Below are 27966 nucleotides of genomic sequence, written 5' to 3' on the forward strand. Positions count from 1 at the left end.
TTATCTTACAGCTTGCATATTTATTGAACAAATACTACTAAAATAACTAAAATACATTGGGTACTTATGAGAGCAACAGTAAGGAGCACATGTTACAAAAGCCAGCATTTTCAGCAGTGCACACCTGCAACTCTACAGAAATGCCACAAATGCACAACACTGTTTTCTTGCTCTATTTACATAGCTGATATGTCTATCCTAACGAAGGTGGGGGTGGAGAGGGAAGAATGCACGAGAAACTCAGGCCAGTGGGGGAGCAAGAAGAGGAGGAAGAGGTACAGTGCATGCATCACTGGTGTTTAACAGTCAGAAGCGCAAACAGTTCAGAACAAGGCCTGCCCTGTCAAAGGAAGAGCTAAAGACATTATATAAAAATTAAGGTGGGCTTTCAGTCTGGCTTAACACAACAACATTCCGTGAAGAGATGGTGTTATCGGATTTTATTTTTGTTTATCCATTTCATTGGGAGCAAGGACAAAAGTGTAAAATCTACACCTTGCTTATCAAATCGGCCCCAAAAAAGGTGTTTTGCCTTTTGTCATCATCATTGTCGTCATAATCATCATCATGATAATAATCATTATTTTGTAAAGACATTTTTCCAACCTCAACTTTTGGAAAGGTATAATTTTCAAATTCCTACTTGGATGTCAGTACTTTGGATTTTTTTTCCCCACGTGGCACCTATTTAAAGAGAGTGAATCTTCCCCCCACCCCCCCAAATATCCAGTCAAACAAAAAGAATCTAAAGAGATACCTCCAAATGCCTGTGGAATTATTGCTTTTCTTTTTCTAGCCAGGCAGGTGAGGCTGCAGAACGGAAGAGTTCTGGTAGGTACATTACAGTTTTGTGATTGCTCCCGCTACCATGACGGCATCTCCACCAGGGCCAGCCACGAGAGGACAGCCCCTCACACTCTCGGTAGCATCCGCTCAACCTACTACACTGAAGAAGAAAGCCACACTGAAGACACCAGGAAAACAAGACAGTCCAGTCTGGAGAACAACATTCGGGGAAACAGAGTACCAACAACACCTTCTCAGAACATGGAAATAAAAAATAACTCCATCAGAGCTACCTCGCCAAGGAGCATGTTGAAAGTCCAAAATAGCACCATTCATCAGTGTCTCAGGTCCTGTGGCAGCATCTCGGTCACTTACCACAAGGAAACGATGAGTTTCAAACTACTTCTATACATCAAAAGAGTACATGGATAAAATATAGAGATATACAGACGATCGATGAACATAAACTACTAGGCTTGTTACATCTAAGTGAGAAAAAAAAGTGGGGGGACTCTCAGCCTCTGCAAGAAGCAGTCGGGAGCCGTGTGATGAAGAGGTGGGTGTGGACCAGTCATGTGAGCGCAGTGGGAGTTTGAGTTGTGGAAGACATTGTTGTAGCGAACCAGGCCTGAAGGCCCACCTGTAGGGGTTGTAAACGTGGATTCACAGTGTGAAATTCTGAGCGTTTTCACTTGAGTCAGAATGATTAGAAACTGTTTTGATGATACCTATTTGTCCACTGTAAATTCTCTAAAGCAAGGCTTAGAGTCCCATAGTTTCTTCTTATATTTGATGATTTACACAGAAAAAAAAAATCCCATATATGATACCAAGACCTCATCAAAACCCCATATACCATATGCAATACAAATGGAGGTGTTACGATTAAAAAGAGTAGAGGTAACTGATATTTGGGGAGCAGAGTTCATGGCTGCCTGGTGGAGCCAGGAAGGCAGCGCTGATCTCCTCCGCCTTCTTGCGGTTCACTTCCTTTGGCACGGGAAGTCTCCCCTGCAGGAAACACACAAACAGAGAGACAGACACACACACACACACAAAGAAAGACACTTTTAAACCATTTGAAAAAAGTTTTTGTTTTGTTTTTTACTTCTACCCACTTTTTATTCTTGAACTTCTGCTATTTTGCAGTTTATATATTAACAGTATTCTCTTAAAGGTAAATATTAGGTCAGCGGGTGATGAAGCCATTAAAGACAGCTTTCCTTTGCTTGTGTGGGGGCAAGTGTTTCTCTCGAGGTGGTGGCAACACTCCTTAGAGTCAGTACCCAGGATCAAGCTGGGTTAGGAGAGCACACAGGAGTGCCAATACATATTTTAAAGATTTATTTTATGTGTACAAGCATTTGTCTGTCTGTCTGTATGTGTGCAGCATGTATGTCCAGTGTCCATGGAGGCCAGAAGAGGGCATTAGATCCCTGGAACTGTGGTACAGATGGTTGTGAACCGTGATGTGGATGTGAGGAACTGAACCCACGTCCTCTGCCCGAATAGAAAGTATCCTTAACCACTGAGCCATCTCTCTAGACCCATACTTTTATTTTTCAGTGAGTGATGTGATGGAGGGAAGACAGTAATCTACTTCCCATTTTACACAATAAAATACTTAAAAATATATCACAATGCATCTTTCTATGTGAACTTTCTATAAGCAACCGGCACACTTCATATAAGCGCTAATGTCGGGACTAAACCGGTACCCAAGATGAAAGTGTTTGAGATGTGCACAATGAAAAGGAATCTCAGCTGGCAGCCGTAGGAAGGAAGAGGAGAGTGAGAAACCACATCCAGAGGATGGTGAGATTCAGGCAGCCTAGGACTCGAGTCTCTTCTTACAGAGTCAAGGACTAAGATGATGGGCCCAACTGATGACCACCACTGTGCTGCTTCTGGACACACAGGAGGGGGAGGAGGAGGAGGAGGAGGAAGAGGGGGAGGAGGAGGAGGAGGAGGAGGAGGAGGAGGAGGAGGAGGAGGAAGAGGAGGAGGAGGAGAGGCTCCATCAGAATCTAGCAGCAAGAGAGCCAGAGAGTGGGGTCCACTGAACAACTGAACAAAAGCCTTAATTCATTAAAATAAGAAAGACTGTATGCCCCATCCAGACATACTCACAATGAAGACAAAGATCTTTCTTAATGAAACCATAACTTGTTTATATTTTCTGGGGGGGGGGTGGGAATAGCCTTTGTGGGTTTTGAGTATTTCTTTTCTTCTCTTTTTCTTTTTAAATCTCTTTTTGCTTGGGTTTTAGGTTCTAACAAGAAAGTTCCAATCGATGAAGTTGCCTGGATGGAAGTACTAGGATTGAAGCGATAGTCTCATTTTGTGACTTGTAAATTACACATTTGAATTTATATTAAGGATGAATTTGGGAGCCAGGAGTTTCTAGACCACCTGAAGCTGAGTATTATTTCCAGCAGCCTCAGGGTAGGTCATTCAAGCTGAAGAAGCAACACCTACTACATGCAACACCCAATGTGCCTAGAACTTTGAAAGCATTTCCACACAAAAGCCCTATATGGAACCCACACAGTGTGTCCCTGAACAGTCTGGTCTAGGCTGTGATTTCAGAGGGTGTTCTGATATCAGTAAGTAGCCAGAGAATTATAATTCTTGTAATTTCAGAGGGTGTTCTGATATCAGTGAATAGCCAGAGAAGTATCATTCTTCACACAGCATTAAGGTTCTAAACAAAATTTCTCAAAGCATGTTAAATCGGGGCACTCATTAATAGTGCATAAAAAGAGTTAAAATGGCAATTGTGGAAAAAAAATCTCAATCTTGAAATTTGGTATATAATCCACAAATCACAGAACAAAAGCAAAACCCATCGATACTTTCCAAGCAATGCCACCACCCCATCTGACCGTTAGTGTGGCCTTGAAACTGTTCTAAAGTCAGAACACCACTGTGTCTTGGTTTATGAGGCCCTGTCCCACTAACCTTTGACCTCCATAAAAAATACACTACCAAATGAAAACTGGGACGAGTTCTCTCCAGAACAGAGACAAAAAACTGGATTATTTCAGATGTGAACATAACACTTGTACTACTTCGTCTCCCCCATGCACATCATCACTCATTGCTGTGCTGAATGCTTGTGCATTACTGGATTTTGAGCCTACAGAGAAACAGCAACAAACTGTCCCTACCCAGCCTGCCCTTAATTAACTTGTTCTGTGGGAGACATCCAAGTAACCGGATGGCAGAAGGACCATCAGTAAGTCGTGCAGAGGCATGCTACTACAAGACCTCAAGGGCCAAATGAACCAAAACGCCTTTAAAGGGAGCAACTCCCAGAGCCAGGCTCTTTGCACCTCCTCTTTGGAGCCCAGAATTACTAGATCACAATCCTCTTCCCTGACTCCTACCATTCTGCTCTAAAGAACTGTCTGTCTCCCGTATACCTTGTTTTCCCAGCAGTCAGGCTTTCTGACAGTTGAGGTGAAACAGTCACCTCTCTCCACCATCCGCACACAAAGACTCTTGTGAGACAGAGGAACTTGGATTATCTAGAAGTCTGAGGGTGGAGGGCAAGCAGAGGTGCTCCCTGTCCACAACAGGCCTGCTCCGCCAGAAGCCACATCCTCACGGATGGAGTTTTTTCTGGTGACTGCTAGCTCGGTCCCAGCTACTAAGTAAGGTGCTTTGGACCAAGTAAATTGAAATCATCTTTCATGCAGCTATGCAAAAGTGTGATTTTCCCGAAGCTTCCTTCTGGAAAAAGGGCAAGTATTTTATGCTTAAAATACCACTCCATTGTCGAGAAGAAACAACCAAAGGACTGAAGGTGTGGTGCCCAGTACCCTCCACACCCACCCTAGAGCATGCTTTGGTGTAGGCACGGAGTGAAGGGACACCCCACGGACCTCCCAGCTCACAGAGGAGCCTCGCCTAGTCTTTCCCACTTGGTTGATATTCCAGTATCTAAGGGTACTGTGGGGAGGGCTGACTGAGACAAAAATTGACTACATGGCTTTCTTTTCCACCCTCAGCTGCTAATTTAGGGGAATTATGCCCTGGTCTGGCCCAGAAAAGAATGTCTAAGGACAAAAGCACACATGTATGTGTACAAATAATTTTAAGGGGTGGGGCATGGAGCCCAGGGGCAAAATGTGTACTTAGCATGGGCTCTACCTCTCGGGCCATCAAAGCAACAACAACAACAATAAGGAGAATAAATAATAATAAGGAGGAGAAAGAGGAGGCGGTGATGGTAGTGGTGAGGATGGAGTTGGCACTACAGGTGTGTGGCCCAGGCTGGAGCTGTGGGGTGCAGCTGGACTCTGCACTTCAGGTCCTTTCCACTCCAGCTCTGTAAGGCTATCACACTTTCAGCTCCACCAGGTCCCATAAAATGTTCTCCATCTGCCTTTCTGCCGAAAGTTTCAACTTAAACTTCGGAAATTCTCTGAATGTCTAAAAAACGACAGGATTGTATTCTTTCCACACCACCTGCTGATAACAGGACTGCAGTTTCTGAAGATCCTGTTAACCAGGAGAACAGCTCAAACCAGTCAGTTAAATAAGGTCTTCTCATATAGGAAAAGGGCAGTGATATCACATGTGGGGTGGTACCATGGTTCAATGACATGGAATGTTGACCTTTTGCGGGAAAAAATATGACTTTTATGTGTAGAGGTCTTTTCCCTGCATGCGTGTCTGTGTGCTATGAACAAATTGGGACCAGGAGGTCAGAAGTGGGTGTTGACTTAAAGACAGTTGTGAGCCACCATGTAGATGCTGGGACTCAAGCCCTGACCCTCTGGAGAGCAGCAGAACTCTTAACCACCGAGTCACCTCCAGTCCCCTGAAACTGCTGAGCAGAAATTTTACTGGAGTCTTTATTCCTTGTGAAACTAGCAGATCGGTGCTAAGAAGCACAATCTTCCACTCAAAGTCAGATTGCTACTCCCTGTAGTTCACAGTACCTACAGGGAGAACTGGAGACTGAACTCTCTGTAGTTCACAGTATCTACAGGGAAAACTCGTGACTGAACTTTGAAATTGTAAAAGACACATTTGAAACAGGGAGATTCTTAAGTGAAAATTTGCATCTGAGTTATGGATCACAAAAGGCTACGAGGCTGGTTTGCTTGTTTTCTGTTTTTGTTGTTGACTTGTCTATTTTGAGACAGGGTCTCATGATGTAGCCCAGGTTAGGCCCAAATCTCTGGCAGTCCTCCTGCCTCAGCCTTTAAGTGCTGGGATTATTAGGTAAGCACCACTGATCCCAGCTCTAGGTTATGTTTTAAAAAATATGTTATTTCTAAGACCAGCATAGTGTCGTATTAGTGGATTATTATGGGAGTATACAATGGATATTAAGACAAAAATAAAATAGGTCTGGATTATTTCCTTATGTGTGTTTACACTTCAAACTTGAAAGCAATATTTACAAACAGCAGCTGGGGCTCTTACCTTAGTAAGACTTCCCTCCATTTCCTTGTATGGAAATGGCTCTTGGCTGACCCAGACCAAGAGTTCCGGGTAGTAAACCTATGGAGACATAAAAGCGCACACATTCAAATCACAAACAAGGTCCATCCTGAAACCACATGGCTTCACCTCCCACAAGCTCAGTTCTTAATGGTCATTCTAGAGTCTACATTCTCCTCTTTCCCCATCTGCTCAGAGCACCAGGAAACTCATTACACATTTTCTGAATACACACTGTACCCAGGAGAGCTTTGGCTAGTCTTTCAAGATGGAGTCCGACAGAGCAGTGATATCAATCAATGTGAGCGTTAGCAGGCAAAGTGGCAGCCTAATGCATGTCTGGCCGGGTGCGCTAAGCGCCCGTGGAGAGCTTTCAAAGTATCTTATGTTCCGTGAGTATCCTTGCAAGTCTCCTTGCTCAGGTAGTGATCGACACTCTGAGGAATTATCCTTCACTTATCAGAAGGTTGAAGAATAGATGCAAAGCTGAGGAGGAGGGCCCAAATGTCTTACGTTCTCCCCAGGCCCATGAGACCACTCAGACCACACTGCATCCAGCTCCCTGAAGCAGCCTGGTACTAAGAGAGGGGCAGGGAGCTGGGCAGCTGTGCAATGAATGATTCAGATAACAAGAGCTGATGAATTCTGAGGGTGGGCAGACGTAAAGGGAGGGAGGCAAGCTGAGCAAGTCTCCTTTAAATATACAAAGGGCTATTCGCATAAGGTTGCTGACCAGCTGTTCTCTATTTCCAGAAAGCAAGATGGAGGGAGTGTGTGTGGGGGCGCGGGGAGGCTTAAACTACAAATTGCAGATTTAGGTCAGCTATAAAAAAGAACTTGGCACGAGAGTTGTTAAATTACTAAAAGTATTTAGAGTGGAAAACTGTGAAATCTTCTTTAAAAAAAAACTTAGAGACAGAATCCAATAGCCATCTGTTAGAACTAAGTCACATTTGACACCACGCTGCCTGACGTGGGGGATGAAACTAGAGGCGACTCCTTCCAGGCCTCAGTTTTGTAAGTAACCCTTCCGTACAGTAACAATTAAGACACAGATCTCATTAACAGATTAGCAAAGAGACTCATGTGTCATTTTCAGTTTTGGAAGCACTACTTGTTGAGTTAAGGGTTCCTATTTTGTATGTCTCAACCAGTCTAGTTGGTTGGGAGTGTGAAGCAGGGAGCATAAAAGGATAACGCACTCCTCCTCTTGGGTAACATAATAGTAACTGTCTTTGCTGTTCTATCAGTAATGGTTACGGCACACTGTAGATCAGAGTAAGTGCACACACTATATACATTCTTTACAGCAGTGGGCCTATGAATAGGAATATTTTAATTACAAAGATGGGAAAAGGAAAACTCATAAAGGGCAAGCCAGCTTGGCCAAAGTACCACACAGTGTGTGGGTCAGTACTGCAACTCGAATTGGGTTCCTAGATCTCAGCTCCCTTCTTCCCAGTATTATGCTGGTCTCACATTTCCCCAAAGCAAAATGTCTCTTCTCTAATGCCCCCCTTTTAAAACAGGACCAGTCCATAGCCACCACCCACTTTTGGCTCTTAAGGGGCTGGTGCCCACCCTGGAAGAAGCAGAACCATTTCCTCTCCTCGGAGTGCAGCTGCTTTCTGAGCCCTGTGATTCCCTCAAGTCTACCCCACCTTCTCTTCACACATTTCCCCCTCCCTGCCCAGCTCCTTCTTACAGAATGACACCATCTGCCTTGTTTGGGACAGGCAGCCAGTCTTGGCGTTCTCTTGAGCCAGAAAAGGGGGAATTAAATTACAATCAATTAAATTTAATAAGCTTTTGTTTAGTTTTGTTTCAAGGCATATAACAAAATCATAGCACATAAAATCCCAGTTTAGCCTAACATTTCAGTTTGACCCCAACTCAAAATCAGGAATAAGTTCACGTAATATAACTTGGCCTCAGTGGCTGATCCCTTTTCAACATTTTCACTACAATTACACACACACACACACACACACACACACACACACGTGAGAAATGGTTTGCTCAGAAACCAAAGGCCGAGTCAAGAAGTGACATTTGTGACTGTGTTTCTCTGGGGATATTCCATTTTAATAAAGTCACACCGCCTTAGCATATTGAAGCTACTAGAGCATGTGTCAACTAAGAGCAAGCAAAATCAACATTTAGTGTAACATTCGGAACTTCTGGCAGGACACAGGCTGCTTGGCGTGAGAAGTTCTAGGAAGGAACTTTGCTATTAGATGCAGATGCAGGAATAGACTGATGGGTAAGTTCAAGGGGATGTGCTCCAAGCAGGAAGACGCTCCTGTGCCTGCTGTAGCTCTCAGGACCCAAGTGTCACAGGCTGTCAGACCCTGTCTGGCTTTCCAACCTGTTCAGAATATTAATATCTGGCAATGACTCCCAATAAAGAAGGCCTGCAAATGTTGCTGGGAATCCGCTAGGGACCCATCTGGAGACCCTGTGTGAAGACTGAAGCCTCTCTTTCTCCTCGGTACCCAATGGTTCATGCTGCACAACTACACACGGCTCTACCTGCACTCACCTTTCTGGATTCATGTTCCTGTTTTTCATGAAAACTAAAGTAACATTCTTCTTCACACTTTGTTGAGTTCTTACTTTTGGGGACGGGACCTTGCAGCTCAAAAATGCCAGTATTCTGGGTAATATACATGAAAGTACCCTAAAACTGTTTTATTAAACAAGTTAAACAAATTATGCCTTGATCATCACAAAAGAAGCATGCAGTCTTTCAAAGCTGTCTTCCATGTAGAAAAATAAACAGAACTTTCTATCAAATCCTTCCGAAATATTATTCTTAGAATTCAAATAGGGACCCAGAGAGACAAGCTATTTTCGACAACTACAAAGATATGAGTGTTCTAAAATATAGAGAAGAATTGAGCAGTTTTTATTTGATGTTGCCTGAAATTGTGTTCATGATTGTCTCTGAGAATACTAATTAATGTACCTTTTCCCATAACAATATATTGGCATGACTATGTGAAGGTGTAAATCCATGATATACATTTAAATGTGGCTTATGATGAAATTTATGATTTCTTATCCCTAAAGTACCGGACTGCTCGGCCTTCAGTTTAACTATCCCAGCACAGCAAACATACTGAGAAAAAAATGTCCATGTTTTTCCTCTTTCTTTCTTTTCTTTCTTTCTTTCTTTCATCCTTCCTTCCTTTCTTCCTACCTTCTCCCCTCTTTGCTTCTCTCTTCAAAGATTTACTTTACTCTGTCAAGTACACAATAAAAAAAAAAAACCTTCATTTTTTAAGCCTATAGGTAATAAGCTTGAAAGCCATTTGCTATCTGGTGGTATTATAACTAACAACTAGTATTCTACATGAGAAATATAAAGTGTATGTGTGTACGTGTGTTGGAGGATAATCAAAAACCAGTCTCATGTTTAAAAGAAAAATAAAAAAAGCAACGTAGAACACTGCCTAAATTCTTTCAAGCTTTTCATTGGAAAGTTTGCTCTTTTTGTGCTTTATTTTTATTTTTTTTCCAGTAGTCTTGTGGTCCATATTTAGGGGGCTGGAGAAGTCCTTTGTCTTATTTCCTATCATTCCCAGTACTCCATGGCAGAATTTGATTTCTATGTATTACCAGCTGGTAATTTAGAGGCTTCTAAATTGTCCCCTATTTGTTTGCTGCTTTTTCCCAACATTTCTCTGAGAAGACTGTCCTAAGATAATGGCCAACAAAGGCGCCATTATATCTTTACTCTGAGCAAATACTTACCGCATAGCTAATCGCCACTTCCTTAGCTGTTCAACAAACCTTCCCAGAAATCGGAAGTAAAGACTACTGCATGGCTTGGCTGTTAATGACCACAACTGTAATGCAATTCTTTACCCTTGGAGGGGTCCATTGTGTTTCAAGGATGTACACAAATGGCCTGTTTAGGACTTAAAAAGATAGATGCCCACCCCTTGCCATTAAGAAAACAGAGTAGGGTAGCGGGTGCCCAACCTCCACAGTTAATTCTTTTCATAGCAAAGGGGTACATTTCATAATTTAGCTGCCAATTAAGCAGTGTATGCCTGCATATGTACACGTTCTGCTAGGCCTAATTGGCCAGGAGGTTGTGAAACCTAGTCCTATAATTTGAAGGGAATTTATGTGCATATTCATATAGCTCATTTCGGTAAATATCCTCTGAAGGAGCACAATTATGATTCTTCCTCAAAAGCCACTGAGTCCCAAGTGCTGCTGGTCGCATGAGTGAAGACTGTAAACTGAAACCATCAATGAGGAACAAAGATCATTTTTCTCTAAGGAGCATTGCACCAAAGACCAGATGGTGCCAAAAGACGGTGCACTGTGCTCGCTCTCTGGAGCTCTGGCCTTAGAGCCCTGCAAAAGCTAGACAGAACTTCTCTCAGGGAAAGCACATGGGGAGAGAGCCATCGCCACTGGAAGAGGGAAAAGAAAGCATGAAAACCACTGGGCCACCCAAATGATGTATAGAATCCTTGCAAATTTCAGCAAGCAGAATAAAGGTGTTAGTGCCTAAGTTGGCAAACATTTGTTGAGAAATAAATGACACACACACACACACACACACACACACACACACACTGGCAGTCAGAACAATGAGTAATTAGAGAGAAAACATTGTGAGTTTTCCTGCCAAGAAGGAATGGCTGGCTCGGGTAGTCCTGCTGACATTCAAGCCAGTCCCCACGGTCCGACAAGTCCCTAACATGGAGAAAGTGGGGTGGTGGAATATACCTGGACCTCACAAGGAAGACAAGGGCAGCTCCCAACTTGGTCAGACCCACTGGTATCAGCTTGACCCTAGCTGCATGTTCCTCTGATGGGCCAAGGAAATTTTCACGTCTGATTCATAGTCTGAGCAGATTATATGACCATTTCGCATCATGTGCTGCACTATCATCCAAAGACTGCCTTAAAACAGTTGTGTGGACTTTAATAGTAGAATCCTCTGAACTCTTTCTGCTCGCTGGAAAGCCACCGTGAGAGGCGCTGATGAATACGTGGGAACCTGACAGCTGTGGAATTTTATTTCTAGACTTCAACTAGGCAGAGAAAGGAAACGAAAATCTCCTTGCTGGCAACAAACTGAAAGTGTTTACATGTGAAATTAATTGTCGGCAGAAAGAGCTTTCACAGTCCTCCCGTTCCACAACGTAAGAGTCTGTTTGGCTGCCGACTCTTTTAGACTTTGTTTTCTAAGAATAACAGCGAAGAGACTTTCAAGGGTAGCAACAAACCAAGGCAGGGACAAGCCACAAAAGGTTAACAACCGCATCTGGCTTTCCTTTTACACCATTGCTTAAACCCATTCATTATGTGAATTTTCTAGGTTTTGATGGGACAAATCCAGATAGAAGGCAGTGACTTGTTAACGCAGAACAACACTGAGGTCACCTGCAAACACTGACACCAAGCAAACACCCCCTCTTATCCCAGCCTCATTCCTTCCCAATAAAAACTTGTTTAGCACAATAAAATCCACCTAAAGATGACAGACACCCAAATCAGAGAGCATGCATCGAGGGATTCCCAGTTTTCTGCCAAGACACCTCCCTGGGACTCGAGGTCAGTCTGGTACAGGGATCAGAGCCAAGTGTGGTCTAGGCTCAAGGAAGTAAGCTTCGTGCTTCAAATCTGGACTTCATGGGTGACTCCTCAGCAATGAAGACAAAACAAAGTCTCCACAGCTGGTTACAGCTCAAAGTAAAGCACAAGACCAAAGCTCTGGAACCCGCTCATCGCGCCTGAGAAGAGACTTTCCAAACAAAGAGCCAAAAGCTAGGGGAGCTTTTTAAATTCCGAGATTACGGAGTTGCAGCTGAAGAACAAGAAGGAGAACTGGGCGGTGAAATGCCTCAGATGCCTCAGTGAGTCAGGCTTGCTGCCAAGGCTGCTGGTCGGAGTACGAGCTGGCTTGTGTCCTCTGACTTATGGTACATGTGCACATGTACCATAATTAGTTAACCAAAGAAATGTAATTAAAATTATTTTAAAGAAGAGGCCACAATATATTTGCCTTTTCAGTAAAGGGGAAAAATGAATGATAAAGAGAATAAAAAAGAAAAACGGAGCCTTTGTTAAGCTGCAGTCAAAAAGCCCTCGAGGCATGCAGGCACAGCATAAGCTTCTCTTTGCCCCCATGACTCCAACAAATATGTTATAAAAATCTTTTACCTCCGTGGAGTAGAACCAGAGTAAATATTTATTTAACACATCTGAATTCTGAGTCTGGACCACCTTATTCCATTAGATGAATTTGCTCGGTTGTGTCAGCAAGAAAGGAGAAACATTCCGTCTTGTGATATTTCTCCAACTTTGAAGGCCCATCAAAAGGAAAAGAACACTGGGCTATTAGCTCTGTGTCCCGTTCAATGTGCTGAATTGCAGCTGTCCACCTCAGGACAACACTCTCTACCACAGGAAGAATAACACTGCTATTCTCTCCCCAAACTGCAAGCCCAGCGCCTCAGAGCTCCTTCTACAGCCATCCCAAGGCTAGCAGGAACTCCAGACTTAAATTTTTTTAACATTTTAAATTTTATAAACTTTACTATTAAAAAAAAAAAACTTGCACCGAGTGATGGTTGCACATGTCTTTAGTCCCAGCACTCAAGAGGCAGAGGCAGGCAGATCTCTGTGAGTTTGAGGCCAGCCTGGTCTACAGAGTTCCAGGTCAGCCAGGACTGTTACACAGAGAAACCCTGTCTTGAAAACAAAAATTGCAAATAAATAAAAACATCACACAGCAAAATTAACCATGCCCCAAGCTTAAACAGACTTGATGCTATTGGTGTCAATCACTTTGGGTAATGTTCTTCCAGGTTTCGGACTTCAAAGAACTATTAGACGCCTCACCTCTCGTCACTGAGGATGCTTTTTTCCCTCTTTTTTGTACCAAAACATTACTGTGCTGCCCATTAAGAATTAAAAAAAAAATATCAAATGGAAGAACAATTGCTTAAACCTGTCTTTCTTTTGCTAAAGCCTTCAGTCAAAGGCTAGTGAGATACTTAATCTAGACAGAGAATGCTGGATTTCCCTGGTCTGGTGGGATAATGAGATGGACTTTTGCCCAGGTCTAAAGACATTCTGGAGCCTTCATCTGGTTGACTTTTGTAAAAGACCTAAGAATAAGCTTTCCAGAAAACCTGCGTTTCTTCCACAAGTGTGTATCCCCGAAGGAAATATTCACTCTTTCTATCAGTGCCCTGTCTTTTGCTTGGCATTTGATGGAAGACATTTCACAGGCCAATGCTTGCGGAGTAAACGCTGCCCTGTTGTGTAGACCAAGGGACCCTCACAGCCTCCTAAGAGACCTCCAGGACTGGAGGGAAAGTAGTTTCTATGTAGGAAGACACAGCTTATAAGCAGCCTGGCCTTTGCAAGAAAAGGAGACGAGTCTATGGATCTGTTTGCTCATTCTTTGGGTGCTCAGGCCAAAGGGAGGCCACAAAGCAGTTTCCCGTAGCCTGTCCTCTAGACAAACCAGCACACACCTAGCTGGACAGGAGAGATGAAACGAGCTCGGAAAGGGTGTGCTACAGCCCTGAACACTGCCCGGTTTTCAGCTACTAGGTGGAGCAAGGGATGAAGGCACCTCTCTGTTAAAGAGTCCCGGAAGGCAGAGGACCAGAGGAGGACCCCCCACCCCAAGTGGAAATGGTGTTCCAGAGCAAGACATGAAGAAAGAAACAGTGTTGTAGGACTTGTGACACTGTCTGTAAAGGGGACTCCAAGTTAGAAGGGAAAGTGCCTGACTGAGACCCTGTCTTCCAAGCACCAGGAAAACCCTGTTTAAACTGAGACCATCATTATAAACCTGACTTTACTCCACAGCCTTCTGTTTTATCCTCCATCCTGCGTCTTCACTCCACTGTTCACCAAACATCAGAACTATCCTTTTCCAAGAGAAAGACGTGGGTATTGTGGGAACCCGCGGGGACAGAATGTGCAAAGTCATGGACCCACAGGTACACGTGGTACGGCATCACAGAGTCCATCACGAGGCTTGCCTCCCTCCCTTCCTCCTTGCAGAAGATGAGTCCAGGGTTAAGCGTTCATTCTATCACTGAGCTATACACCTCAATTTACACGCGTGTTTTCAGGGAAAAAAAGTTGTAGGCATTTGGTACTGGGGAGGGAACCCAGCATCTTATGATGCCAAGCCAACACTCTACCTTGAAGTTTCACCCCCAGGCCTGGGCAATAATTTAATCTCCACCATTTTACTGTAAGGATGAAATGAGTCAATACACAGTATTGGCACCAGGGCCCAGCACAGAGGTGGGTGCTCCCTGGACCGCTCTCCTCTTTTACCATGCTACAGATGAGAAGACTGAGGGAGAGGTGGGGGTTTCCCAGGGTCACACAGACAAGACATGGAGAAGGTAGAACATCTCTATCCTCCCAGACTCACCTGTCACTACTTACATCGTGAGCTCTTCCTAGCTTCACTGGAGTGTCTCCCTGAGGCCCTCCACAGAATGGAGAGGTCTGTTCCCAACCCCCAAGGGTGTTCATTACCCCCTCTCAGTGGCTGGAGGTGAAATGTAGACAGATGTCTGATACCCACTGTCAAAAGCAATTTTCTCAAATTATTTGTTTTTCTAAAATCTATTTCCAGTAAATAGCCACTCCTTCAAATAGAACTAACCTTAAGGAGGGAAAAAATAAAGCAGTCTTTGGAAATAAACACAAGATTTGCTCAAGTGTTACCACTGCTGCTGTGGAAATCTCCTACGTGAGCAGAAACTCCAGCATGGATGGCTGCATTAAGGTTTTGGATGTTACTGAACCCAACCTGACAGTCTCCTTTTTCCAGCTTTCCTTCCCCTCTCCTCCCCTCCTTCCCTCCCTCCCTTCCTCCTTCCCTCCCTTTTCCTCCCTCTCTCCCTCCCTTTCCACTTCCCTGCAAGGAAATGATGAACACAGCACAAATGTATCTAGCAATCGCTGCAGCAGATGACAAAGACCATTTGCTGAAAAACACACGTCATTTTAATCTGACCCCCAAATGAACTCCCCGACAGCCCCTCCTCAGATGGCCCTCAAAGGCCGCTCTAATGCTGCACAGGGTTCTCTTTCACGGAAGAGATTTGAAATCTTGTTCACTATAACTTTGCTTTTCAAAAATTTAGCCAACTTTAAAACACACTGCTAAGAGAATTAAAATCTTATCTTCAGCAGTGATCTGTGGAGACAGACCATGCATTGCACAAAACATAATGTGATCTTGACCAGAAAGGAAGAAAATAAACACTTATTAGAGCAGAAAGGCAGTGAGAAAGCTCCTAGAAATTAGACATTCAGAAAGAAAATAGATTTAACATGATTTAATTTGAAAACTTTTAATTAACGTAGCCGAGATCCAGACAGTTCTAAAGACAGGCTAATGAGAAGATGGAGAAGGGGTAACAAGCCAATTACCAGGTAGTCACGGTCTAAACACACCAAATAGCAAGCAAGAAAATGTGTCCTATGCCATGCTCAGACCCCACGGAGGACTGCATTCAACCATAATCAAAGTTATAGGGTACGAATAGCTGGTGATTTTAGTAAAAATTCACATCATCAAAGAAGTTGCTTCTATGAGGCCAAGAATAAATTTAATTGAACCTCTGATTGAATTAATTATGACAGGGTAGACAACCAAGCCCCACATAATAAAATTAAAGTTTAAAAAACAGTCCTCAGGAAAAGGGGGTGGGGTGGAGAAAGACTTTGTAAAGATTAAATAAAAAGATGTGTAGACCTGGCTCCCAGACCATGATAGCAAGATTTGAATAATTTAAGATTCTATTATCAAGAACTAAGCAAACTGTCAGGCCAAAGCACTGGATGATGTGTAGTTAGACCCAAGTCTAGAAGAGAGCAAAGCCCAGGGACTTGACCTGATACAGATCATTGGGACTTTGGAAAAATCAAATCCAGACAATCAGGATAAAAACATATGAGACAGAGGGCTTAAAGATATGAGCAGATATGTTGATTCTGTATTAACTAACATATTAATTAATTATATAATTTCAGTTGCCCAATCAATCCATGAAAAAGTATTACAAAGCCCTCACTTTCTGTGAAGTAGTAAGTATGGTGGGCACTTTGTAAAAACAGAAAGCACATTTTTATCAATTAGTAATGTCCCATTAATTTGGACTGGGACCATCAAAGAAGTAAATACAATTTTCCAAAAGACTTTTAGGAGATAGGCATGCTAAGGAGATGTTTCAGTGGAAAAAGTACCTTACACAACCAGGAAGACTAACGTTTGCACTCCCAGTACTCAGGTACAATCTGAGTGTGGCAGTGTATGACCTCAGCGCTGGATGGCAAGAGTTGCATCCAAGGCTTTCTGGTCAGTCTCCGAAATGTCAAGTTTCAGATTTAATAAGGAATCTGGTCTCAAAAAACAAGGCAGATAGCAGCGGAAGACAGTGGACACCAACCTCTAGCCTCTGCGTGTACACACAGGGTGAGCAACACACACGCACATACATCACAAGCTGCCAATCAAAGAAAGTCTGTTCGGGAAAGCAATGGGCTGGCTAGTATCACTCATCTGTTCTAGTTCTAATTATCTTAATCATATAACATCTTATACCCTCCAATGCTGCTTGCATGACTTAACCATGGCTGTATGCCGTGTACAATGTTCTCTCTTTCATCTGGTTTAGCTGAGTTCCTACAACGCATCAGGGTGAACGCTCAACCCTAGGCTGCCAACCCCACACGTGCTAATATGCCCACTTAGCAAGCGCCTGACAACCTTTCAGACTATGGTCTCAAGGAGCCGGGGGGGGGGGGGGGGGGGATTTCACAAGGATGACCTAGTGAAGGTTATGAAATTCTCTTGTGGTGGAGTACTGAGTACTTAATAGCACTTACTGGGGTAATGTTTACCACTGCCTTTATCCATCTAAGTACTGACTATAGTTTTTCCTTCACAGAGAATGTCCAAGAAGCACTGTGTTCCCTTACTTTCTCCTTCCTGTCCCCCACCCCCAAAAAATGGTTTCCTTTATTAGACACCAACTTTACCTGATAAAAGTGTCCTCAAAATGCCTGGGCCTATATTAAACAAAACAACTTTTGTAAAATTCTCCCCCTTCAGCCTGTGGTGTTTTTCCCTGCTGGAATTGTATCAAGCCTGGCTCCAGCAGGAAGGTTGTTACCTGCCCCGGTAATCAAAGGACAGCTGTGTGATCGTGACCTGAGGGCTGGCGCTGAAGGGCTAGAGCTGGCCAGCCACACCAACACTTCTTCACACTTTGTAAAACTTTGTTTTAACTACCTATCAGGAAGGCTCGGATTCAGGATTCTCATTGGCCACAGCTATTTGGCTCCTCCCCGCTCTTTTCCAGTCAGTGTCTCTAACTGCCAATTTTAGCCAAAAAGGAGAAACAGACCTTCCTTTCTTCAGCCACACTCTCTTGCATCTTTTCCTCCATCTCAAACTCAAGTTACTCTTGTATTGTCCTCCGTGAAAGTTTGGATGGCCACTGAACCAAGCCTCTTGGAATCGGGGCTTTGAAACACCTTCAGCTATAGAATCAAAACACCCTGAAGACAAACGGTTTTAGAAAGCAGGCCAAGGAAGTACTTGGCAATAATTTTGTCTTGAGGATTTCATCACTGTGAAGCCAGAGCAGATTCTGCTCAACTACATCCATTCGAGTACTGAGAGGCTATCCATGCTGCCTGCTGGAAACATGTCACTACTGAGTGCATACTCCACAGCTAGCACCCTGGGTGAGGTCTGGGACTCTCCCCGGAAAGAGCAAACCATACAAACCCAGCATCCTGAGCTAACGCTGTGCTTCTAGGCTGGTTAGAGCTGACCTAACTGTCTCCCTTACCTCCTGACTCTTCCAGGATGCTCAACGACAGAGGCTTTGCTCAGTGAATGAATGCATCACCTGTCCAGGTTCATCTCATTTCCTGGACCACAAGATTAATAATCTGAGAGAATGCAACTCTCCCCAGGGCCAGGCTGGTAATGGTCATAAATCCCGAAGTAGGCCACCTGGTTCTGACCAGAAATGCCAGACTGTCATGTATCTATGACCAGTGACTCATTTATTTATTCCACAAGCATTGGCACATTTATTGGTCACTGGGGACATGGCAGATCCTGGTTAGGCATTACAGCAGAGATCAACCTGGCCTATAGATGGATGTAGGCGCCATTCCAAGGCCCCATCAGAGCATGTTAACGAAGGCCAGGGTTTGCTTCCACACTATGTAATGAGAACATCAAGTTATTTTACTAGTTGTTCTAAAGTTCTGAGTCATGAAACTTTCCCATCTCCGAATTCTCCACCCTACCCACAGACGAAGGGGGTGGAGTGGAGCAAGGTGTCACAGCCTTACTGCTACCAAGACTTATGTGGTGGTTAGGGGGTCAATACTTCAAGGTCACAACCTTGGCGGGTTAGGAAAACATGCTTTAGTAGGTTAGCACAGGAGGAATGGCACTGGTGTCATATACGGACAAGGTACATGAAAGTCTCCCCTACAGGGATAATGGGGTACTAGGGTTATTTCATAGAGATCATTTTCAGACTTGAAGCCCACCTCTATTTTGTTGGGTGGTGCATTCCATATAGACCAAGGAGTGGCGAGGCACAGAAGGAAGGACCATGGGACAAGTGACCTGGGCTAATCCCAATCATGGCTACAAATAAAGGATTATTTCAAATGGTTCCAAACAAGTTGGTTTCACCCCAGAAATTAAGGAAGATCTAGGACATGATGGAGGATGGATAAACAGTCCGGGGAGCAATGTTCATCTATGTTGTCCTCGGAGAAAGCCTTGGAGAAGAGCTCAACTCACCTGAGGGAACTACAGGAGCTGGCCTACACTGCCCTCACTGGAAGACTGAGGGATGGGCCCAACTCACCTAAAGAGGCTGTGGGTCAGTCCCATAGAGCCTAGTCCTGTCACTTCCTGTGGAGACCTTGCAGCTAACACCTCCCCAAGAGGGCCTCTGAGAAGTCCCTGGAGGACAGACTTGACTTTCCCCAACTTTGGTGAACCATGCGAGGAGATTCCCCTCCGATACTCACAGCTACTGCCTACACATACTAAAGTCTACAGGACCCAAATGGTGAACAGTTTTATCAAGACGCTGTTTGGAGCTGGCTTGTACTTTAAAGTCTGTCTCGTTAGTTCGTCAGGGAGACCTGAGGGCGACAAGCAGCCGAATCCCTAACACATCTGGTCAGCCTGAGCACGCACCCAGTCTGTCTAACTGGGAGGGTCTCTCACTAGAGGACACCACTGTCACAAAGAGGGGCTGCTGCTGCCTTGGGCTCCCTTTCCCCTTTCCAGATCACTGGCCAGGGGTACCCCTTTTCCCATCAGGGTAAGCCCTGGTCCAAGGACAGTAAAAGTGAGAAATAAAGACAGCTGTACCTTTAACCAGAGTATGGGAGTAGGGGACACGCTCTGCTCAGTCGGAAGGCACAGAATCTGAGATAGTCTGGTAACCTGAGTGAGTGCCCTCAGCCATCTGGAGAATGCCTACTCCGTGGCTTCTTCTTGCTTAGGGCATCAAGTCCTTGACTTCTAGGTCTAATTTCTGAGGCCTATCCTTGACAGCACAGAGGACCTTAACAGGGAAGAGGTGCTATTGCAAGTATAACTCCCTGATCTATCCTTTTCATCTAGAATTCTCTTCTGCCTCCTCTAAAGCTACCTGAATATACTTAATTCTTCATGTGTCCAATGTTTATTAATGACAATTTTCAAGACTTTAGATTAGAAAATGTAATGTCACATATTACTTGCTCTCAAGGAGAAAACAGTTCACTTCTAGGGCTCAAATGTTGCGTTAACAGCAGTCAAGTGTGCATGTCTTCCTGAAATACTACATGGAGGACTTAAATACCACACTCAGGATGAAGGACGAATGTGAAGGCTGACTGAGGCCATCGGCCACAGGTGCAATGGGAGTCAGAGGTGGCATGCATGGTAAACCTGCCGTTTCTAGCTCTAGATTAATTTCTATTTCACCAATAAGAAAGATTTCCACTGGTACCGCACACCCTGCGCCTCTGAATCTTATGCTTAGTCCTGGATTATGGGGTCTAGCAGTGTCTGGTAGATTGGCTGTGCATGCTAGTCTTCCTCCTGCAATTAGAATATGGGGGTCACGTGATGTCTGCAATCTACGCACAGTGCTTAGGAGGAAATGCTGTTCCGTGGCACACAAATGGTACACAGTCCCATGCTGGCTCTTCTTAGTCTCGTGTTTCCAGTCAGGCTGCCTTTGTGTCCTTTGGACCACAGATTCAGAGTATACTGGAAACAAGTGAGTGTTAATGTCACAAGGCTGACAGTGAAGCTCCTCCTGGATTCAGGAGGGGATTCTTTATCGCTGTAGGATAAGCTGCTGTGGGCTTTGAGTACCACGGATGGATCAAACCCCAGAGTGGCAGAACCTCATTGCCTACTCAGAGCGTGGCTCCGAACACTGGTCACCAGCGCAGCCCAAGCTACTCTCTCTTGGCAAGTGCCACACTTTATGGTTTAACCACTAAGTTTCTTACCCTTTTAACAAAGAATGGCAAGCAGTTTGCTGTGTAAATGAAGGTTACATTCATTTCGGGTCCCTGGCACTTTACAAGGAGGGGGTCAATGAGGCAAATTACTTCTACTTCACAAAAACTAATCATGGTAACTCATTAGAGCTACACTGTAAAACATCCAACTTAATAGATATTAGCATGGACACACAAAATATTTTTTAAGCATCTACTACATATTTACTATTTCTAAGCATGAAATATTAAGTAGATAATTCCTCTGTAGGCCTATAATCAATTGGGCAATATGAAAAAAAGCTTATGCACTACTAACAAGTTACATCATTGGGGTTAGTAGCATGCCATTGCTACCAACGAATGGATTGAGACTGAGAATGTAGTGGGGAGAAATTTAAATGTTTAAGTCACAAACTAACAGGGCTGGCAATGTATACAATGCACTAGACAGAAGCATTGTGAATTTTTTTCAGCCAATGAGATGAAATATTATTGAAATATTATTGAAATTCTCTCAAGGATAAGAATGTTCCTAAATATCCATTTGGGATAAATTTAGACCCAGTGCTAAGCTGTTTTCTAGTACAAGCCAGCAGAGCAGTTTAAAGTTGGAATCTTGCAACACATCATCAGACAAGATAACGCAGTGCAAGCGCACTTGAATCTTTCTCCCTTTGCATATCTGGATTGGAGTTGCTGATAAGATTGCCTTATCCTTAGCCCTTTCTGCACAGCAGAAGAATTACACAGATAAAGCAAGCAAACCCTTCCACCACCACAGCACTCCAGCAACATCTGAATTACCAAGTTGAATCAGATGAAATCAAAGGTTTTTTATATATATATATATAACATAGTTTTTCAGGTAATTATTTCAGTCTTCCATTTTGCTGAAGCTGTAAGGACCTGGTCTTAAAAGACTCTCCAGCCACGAAGAGCACTGATCAGAGAGCTGGGGACCAAGGATGTGGCAGCACCACCTTTCAAGGCGTGACATTTAGGGACCAGGTAAATGAATATTTAAAATTCTTATTTCAGGATTACCCATTCATCTGAGCAAAATATATTTTAGAAGTGCATTTTCTGATTTGGGAAGAATTTAAGATTTAAAATGAAATGAATTCCATTTGTATATTTATGATAACCTGACCTATATCTAACTTTTCAAGAAATACAGTGTTAAAGTGGGACACACTTTGAATAGCTAATTATTCCAAGATTAGTTACACCAAGACGGTAGGTACGTGAATACCATTTCCAACCCGACTATCTCTATAGATCAGGAGGAAGCTGACTGAGGCTAAGCCCAGACAGACTGATTATCTCTTCTGTCCTACTTCTCCCAAACAATCGCTAATTCTCCCCTTCATACACAGCAAGGCCTGGGGAAAGACAAGATGGCACCATATAAAATTACCTCCCAGGTAGTAGCAAAAGTCACTGCAGCTACTTGTCAATTTACACCCCAAACCTAGTGGCACAGACAGCCAGTAAGACCAACCCTCTCCAAGTCTAGCCTTTTTCTTTGAGCCAGAAAGTTTATGTTAAGGGGGAGGGGGCACTGCTGAGGGGTCTTCTTAGGAGCCCGTGGATGCTCCTTCACAACCTGTACAGAAGCAGAGCAGCCTGAGCGGTCCAATAGCGCCAACCCATCTTTCTCAATGCCCAGCATCAGCCACAGAGAGAAGGGAAACTGTTCCAGTTCCTACATCTCTGTTAAAACATTCCAAGCTCATGCTCATGTCACTGGGAGTTCATGGCACACACATACTGGGAGGCAGGTTTACTCCACAGAGGGTAAAACCGAGACTTTAGCTTTGGCAGTGGATTAAAAATCTGGTTTTTCAAACTAGTTTCAATATATATTCTGAAATGTCTTCTCTTCTTTGACATATACAAGCCAAGCACCTTTAAAATAAACTACATGAATCGACGGCACATCATAAAATTACAGGTCTAGAAATTAAAAAATTAGCAAAAAACCCTCATGAAATACAAAAAAAAAAAAATCCTGAAGATTGCTGTAAACTCTCGGTAATTAAAAAACTATACAAAATCCTACAAATTGCAAACAATAAAAGCAAGGGCCTGAAAGAACTGGAGAATGAGTCACTGATAAAAATATTCTGGACAATAAAGATGCAGAAAATATGCTTAGAACTAACAATTTAACAATATTGTTGGGTTGTTACTACCTCAGGCATCACCTCCAAAACCATCACACGTGACTGGCACCCTCTTTGTTGTACTCAGATGTACAAATGCTGTGAAAGGTGGCACAGGGCTGGAGACAGTCACATCATCTTATTTATCTATTTATTGTAATAATACAAACAGCACTCTATGACTCTGGCATGCCTCCAATTTACTATTGTGAAACCCTAAGTTCTAGTTTGTTTTCGGATGCTGTAATAATATTATGACCTAAAGCAACCTGGGGAAGAAAGGATTCATTTGGCCTAGAAGTCCATCATTGAGGGAAGCCAGGGCAGCAGCCAAGATTTGAACCTGAAGGCAGAAACTGAAGCAGAGACCACAGAAGAACACTGCTTACTGGGTTGCTCCTCACAGCTTGCTTATCCTGATTTTTTTTATACAACCCAGGACCACCTGTCTGGGGTGGCACTACACACAGTGGACTGGACCCTCCCACATCTATCATTAATCAAGAAAAATGCCCCACAAACCTGTCCAAAAACTGAGGCCATTCCTCAATTGGGGTTCCCTCCACCCAGGCTACTTTAATCTGTGTCAAGTAGAACTAACCAGTGCACCTTACCAACTTAGAGTGTGTAAAAAGAACAGATATTTAATCCCAACCTGTAGAAGTCTACAGTTCACTGACTAATTCCTTACGCTGGATTGAAAAGATTATAAATTTGTGTTTGCAATGAACCCTTATAGCATATGGAGATTAGATTCTCTGTAATGTTTTATACATGTAGATGAAAATATATGCTTCAGAGAAAAAGCAACACACACACACACACACACACACACACACACATTCATTCCAGAGATGGCCAGTAGTTAATCAGGCCGCTTCCTGTAAGAAATTTCTACTGTATGTGAGCCAAATCTTCAAGTAAATTAGATACAGAGTTCTACAAAGCAATCCCAGTTTTAATCAAAGAAAGGAAATGAACTTCATTTTGTTAAAAAAAGAAAAAAAAAGAAAAAGGGTTGAGGGTATCTCTAATATCAGTCTTTAAAAAATAAATTTAAAACTTTTTTTTACAATACTACACACAAGGACTTTAAAGAACTTAGATTTTCCAGATACAAGAATTTCTAGAAAGTGACTTGGAATCACCCTCAGACAATAACTGCCGGGGGTTTTATTTCAGGCCATGGGCTTGTGCCAGAAGGGACTGACGTCTTGATGGAAGGAGCACCAAGAAGTTGTGAGAACTTTCTTTTTTTTTTTTCCATGAGTAAAATCCTCCCAAGAGAAACAAACTGTGACCGTCCATTCTTCCACCACACAACATGGACACATGAGGAAGATTAGTGTTTGATAATAATTTGTCTTTGCTTTTCTGCCTTCCAGTGGTTCCAGCTTTCGTTCACAGCTTGGCATGCATGCCTGCCTTCCACAGAGCACATTCCACCCCCTCCTACAGAAGCCTGGTGCTGTGCTTTGACCTTGATCTATAGGCCTGGACTTGGCAGGGCTCAATGGTCCTATTTATGTTTAACTAAAACTATCACTTGATACATTGCAACATACAGTCTCTGTGGTCTCTCTACAGCTATACAAAGGGAGTGGGCTGGAGGGCAGAGGCAAGTGAGGCGGCCCCTCCAGCAAGAGCACTGAATAACGAGAGCTACACTCCACCACCACCTTGCAACTCTGCAAAAGTGGCTAACTGGGAAGGGGCTATGAGGGTAACTGCTTGCAAAGAGGTCATTGATTAGTTTGATTTTATGTTTACCTCTTTCGTCTTTCTGCCCCAATTCTTTAATTTCATCAGCAGCAAGCCAGTCCAAGCCAGACCGACTTTGCTCAGTGCTTTGACACCCACTTGTTGAAATGACAGGCAAGGCATATGTTAAAAAATTAAAAAGCTCACTTCTTAATGAAAGCCAATCTGAACTCATTTAACTGCCTCTGACTCATCTCTCTCCCTGGAAGCTAATTCTTGGTTGTTCTCAAAGAAAACATGAAGTATATCAAATCCAATTTTAATTCACTAAATTCTACCCTTGTTTAAAAGAAAAAAAAATAAGAGGCAAATTAGGAAAGCACACATTGTACGTAGAAGACAAGTGCATGGAGGCCCATCAGCATCCCAGGAGGGCAGGTTGCACAGAAAGCTGCAAACGTTTTTGTTTCCTCCCCCGGAAGTTTAACATATGTATCTAGCTACTTTTAATGTATATTTTCTATGTTGCTTCATTTAATCAGAAATGTAACTATCCTCTCTTTGGTTTACACTTCTTAGGAGAAATCACTATATTTTAATTTAGAGGCTAATATGCCTGCCCTCTAAAACTGAAATGTCTCTTCTAAAGGAAGTTGTAAGTCAGAAAAAAATATACATATACATTTTAACAACAATACATGATGCACTCACTAAAAAAATCCTATCTTCTGCTATTAAGGACAGCACATACTATAGCTTGTTCCTTAGGCACAGACTCATAGTTTGGGGTAAGTTCTGGCTATCTGTATAGAAGACCCATGGTTTGAGCCCGGCTGCCATTCTCCCCGCATGTATGTCACAACACCTCAATCTTCTTAAAGAACAGAATAGTTCCTGCTGTTCGAGCTAAAACATCCTTGCTCTGAAAACAAGAATCTTCATTTCCTATTCCAAATGACTGCAAGTCTAATTCACCACATGCCCTCCATATAGCCCGCTGCACCGGCAAGCTCCACATGCTGGAGACAGACCTGCGAAAGGTCAGATGGGGTAGGAACAATAGAGAACCAGGCAGGATGAAGGTGGGTGGCTGCTACTTATGCGGAATTATTGATAAGGAGCTACTGAGAATTTCTTCTGATGACCATGTCTTACCATTTTGAGAATCTTAATAGTCTTGAGCTTCTGTTCTCCCTTGCTTCAGTCCAGGGAGACCAATCTGCAAAATATGTTTAAATACAGTAGACACTTTGTTTCACCACAGGTTAGCAAATGCAAAAAAAAAAAAAAAATGCCTCCTCAGGGGTCACAGACAAGCACTATGTGAACTGGAGATGAGTTCCATGCAAATTATTCTAAGCACTAGAGTCCCCGAAAGAGCTTCCCAAGTGGTCTACAGGTCTACATAGGGGACAAAGGAATCCCTGGCACCTGTCTCTGCAGTCCTGGGCTATTCTTAGTGACTGGTTCATCTTTAAATTGCAGTTCAAAAGGTTTGGCAACTTAAAAGTAGACCCAAGTGATAAAAATAGATTGTTTGCTGGCTGCTCTTTGTTCCCAGACATACTACTGGCAGTGTATTTGCAATCAAGACGGCAGAACAAGAATCAGCCTTCCACCGTAGTGTGATGCCTCAGAGTGGATATTTTTGGAAATGGCACTGCATTACATAACCTTCCGTGTTTAAAAAAAAAAGAAGAAAGAAAGAAAAAGAAAGAAGGAAAGAACCTACACAGGGGAGAAAGCCAGGAACATACACCATTATGCCCTTCTCCCCAAACCCAATAAACATTCATGTAGATCCTTCGGTGGCTCGCCCTCCGCCTTTATTTCACTACAGCACAACTGTTTTGTTAATGTAAGTTATGGCAAAATTAAGATGAATGGAAAAACTAAAAGTTCTCCAAACGGGTATCAGAGGCACTTCGAGTTTTCCTATAATGTTGTTATAGAAACACAAATGCAAATCAGGTTATTAGCAGCACCGAGAAAAAGCAGTCATTTCTTTTTAATACTCCCGAACCCAAGTTAAACTGCTTTGTAAAAAAAAAAAAAAAAATACAGAGAAAAGTGTTGCAGGAGAGAAAACATGAAAGACCCACGGCCGCAGCAGCAACATTGAAAGAGTAATCAAGTGTCCGGATTTTACACGGGGAGAGGGAAGCTTGCATGCACCAAAGTGCATTTAATGCAAAGGAACAAAAAGGCTCCTTATTAACAATGAGCAAGAACAAAATTAACCCCACCAGCGAGCAAAACCCCACCCCTTCACAAAAGAATTCGTTTCTCTCAACTTGTGCATTAAACAAAGGAGGGGGGAGGTCGAGTTAAATTCCAGCCTTAATGCAGCAGGAGCAAAATGACATAATTTCTCCAAGGTGTCAGCTTTAGCCCTAAAATTCAGAGGGAAAAAGCATGAACTCTGCAAGGTTGGAGGGTCCAGTTTAGCGCAAAGGCAAGGAATTGACACAAAAGAGAAAGCAGCGCTCCCAGCTGGGGATGAGAAAGGCATATACTTACAGACAAAAGCCCCGCTCCCTGTTCACTCTCTCTCCTCTCTACACCTGAAACACAAATGTGGGTGAAAAAGGGCATCATGCTAGAAAGACAGCTGAGGGAGGGGGAGGGGAAAGGGGTGGAGGAAGAGGAGGGCGGAGGGGGGAAGGGAAACAAAACCGCAACCCGCTTCACTTCCAAGAAGTGCAGCCTCGGAAGAGGAGGGGAAGGAAGGGTTCCCTGCCTTGCGCGCTCTCTCCAAGTGTGTGTCTTGCGTCTCTCTCTTCCTCTAAACCGATCTCTCAATCTCAACTCTCTCTCTCTCTCTCTCTCTCTCCCCCTTCTGTCCCCCCTTCTCCTCCCACCTCCTCCCCTCTCTTCTGCTAGTGTACTAGTGAACAATGAGCTAATTCTGATGGAGCTGGCGCGCGGCCAGCGCCCCAGCCTTGCTGCCACCGCGGAGCCAGACTGCTTACTCGGCAGGAATCGGCGGCTCGCGGCCCCGTGGGCGCGCGGCCAACACGCGCGCGCTCCCCGGCCCCCGCACCCGCGCCGTCGCCGCCGTAGGGCACTGGGCCCTGGGGAGGATGGGGGGGGGGGGGGGAAGAGACCGCGCCGAGCAGTCCCGGGAGCGCAGCGCGCACTCTGGCGGGTTCTCCGCCTCGCCGCGCGGCGGCTTTGCAGACAAATAAGGAGGCGGAGGCGGCGGTTTGGGGGCGTGCCAGGCGCGGAGGCGGCCCGCCAGGGAGAGGCGGTGCAGCCCTACTGTAATAATAAACCTGCGGCCGGGGCATCTGAGGGA

General features: G+C 43.8%; 1 protein-coding gene across 2 annotated transcripts; it reads right to left on the reverse strand.

Moving 5' to 3' along the window:
- Positions 1–27729, reverse strand: LOC121445168 (neuronal regeneration related protein). Of its 2 annotated transcripts, none has more exons than XM_041647168.1 (5): positions 27641–27729; positions 27189–27232; positions 25824–25887; positions 6226–6303; positions 1–1797 (listed from the first exon to the last, which is right to left on the reverse strand). In XM_041647168.1, the coding sequence occupies exons 3-5, from the start codon at positions 25824–25826 to the stop codon at positions 1672–1674; spliced, it is 207 nt and encodes a 68-aa protein (XP_041503102.1). In that variant the 5' UTR covers positions 25827–25887; positions 27189–27232; positions 27641–27729; the 3' UTR covers positions 1–1671. The 2 variants fall into 2 exon arrangements, with proteins under 2 accessions (XP_041503102.1, XP_041503103.1); XM_041647169.1 differs by lacking the exon at positions 27641–27729 and adding an exon at positions 27409–27433.
- Positions 27730–27966: the final 237 nt, after the last annotated feature.

The sequence above is a fragment of the Microtus oregoni genome, unplaced genomic scaffold, assembly GCF_018167655.1.
Source record: "Microtus oregoni isolate MIOR12 unplaced genomic scaffold, Mior012 000161F_ref0000079, whole genome shotgun sequence".
In the NCBI taxonomy this organism is placed as follows: domain Eukaryota; kingdom Metazoa; phylum Chordata; class Mammalia; order Rodentia; family Cricetidae; genus Microtus; species Microtus oregoni.

What these genes read in the sequence shown, in the direction of transcription:
- LOC121445168 (XM_041647168.1), bottom strand. An exon ending in TGGAGGGAAGTCTTACTAAG is followed by an intron (nt 1,798 to 6,225) that starts GTAAGAGCCCCA and finishes TGTTTCCTGCAG; the next exon opens with GGGAGACTTCCCGTGCCAAA.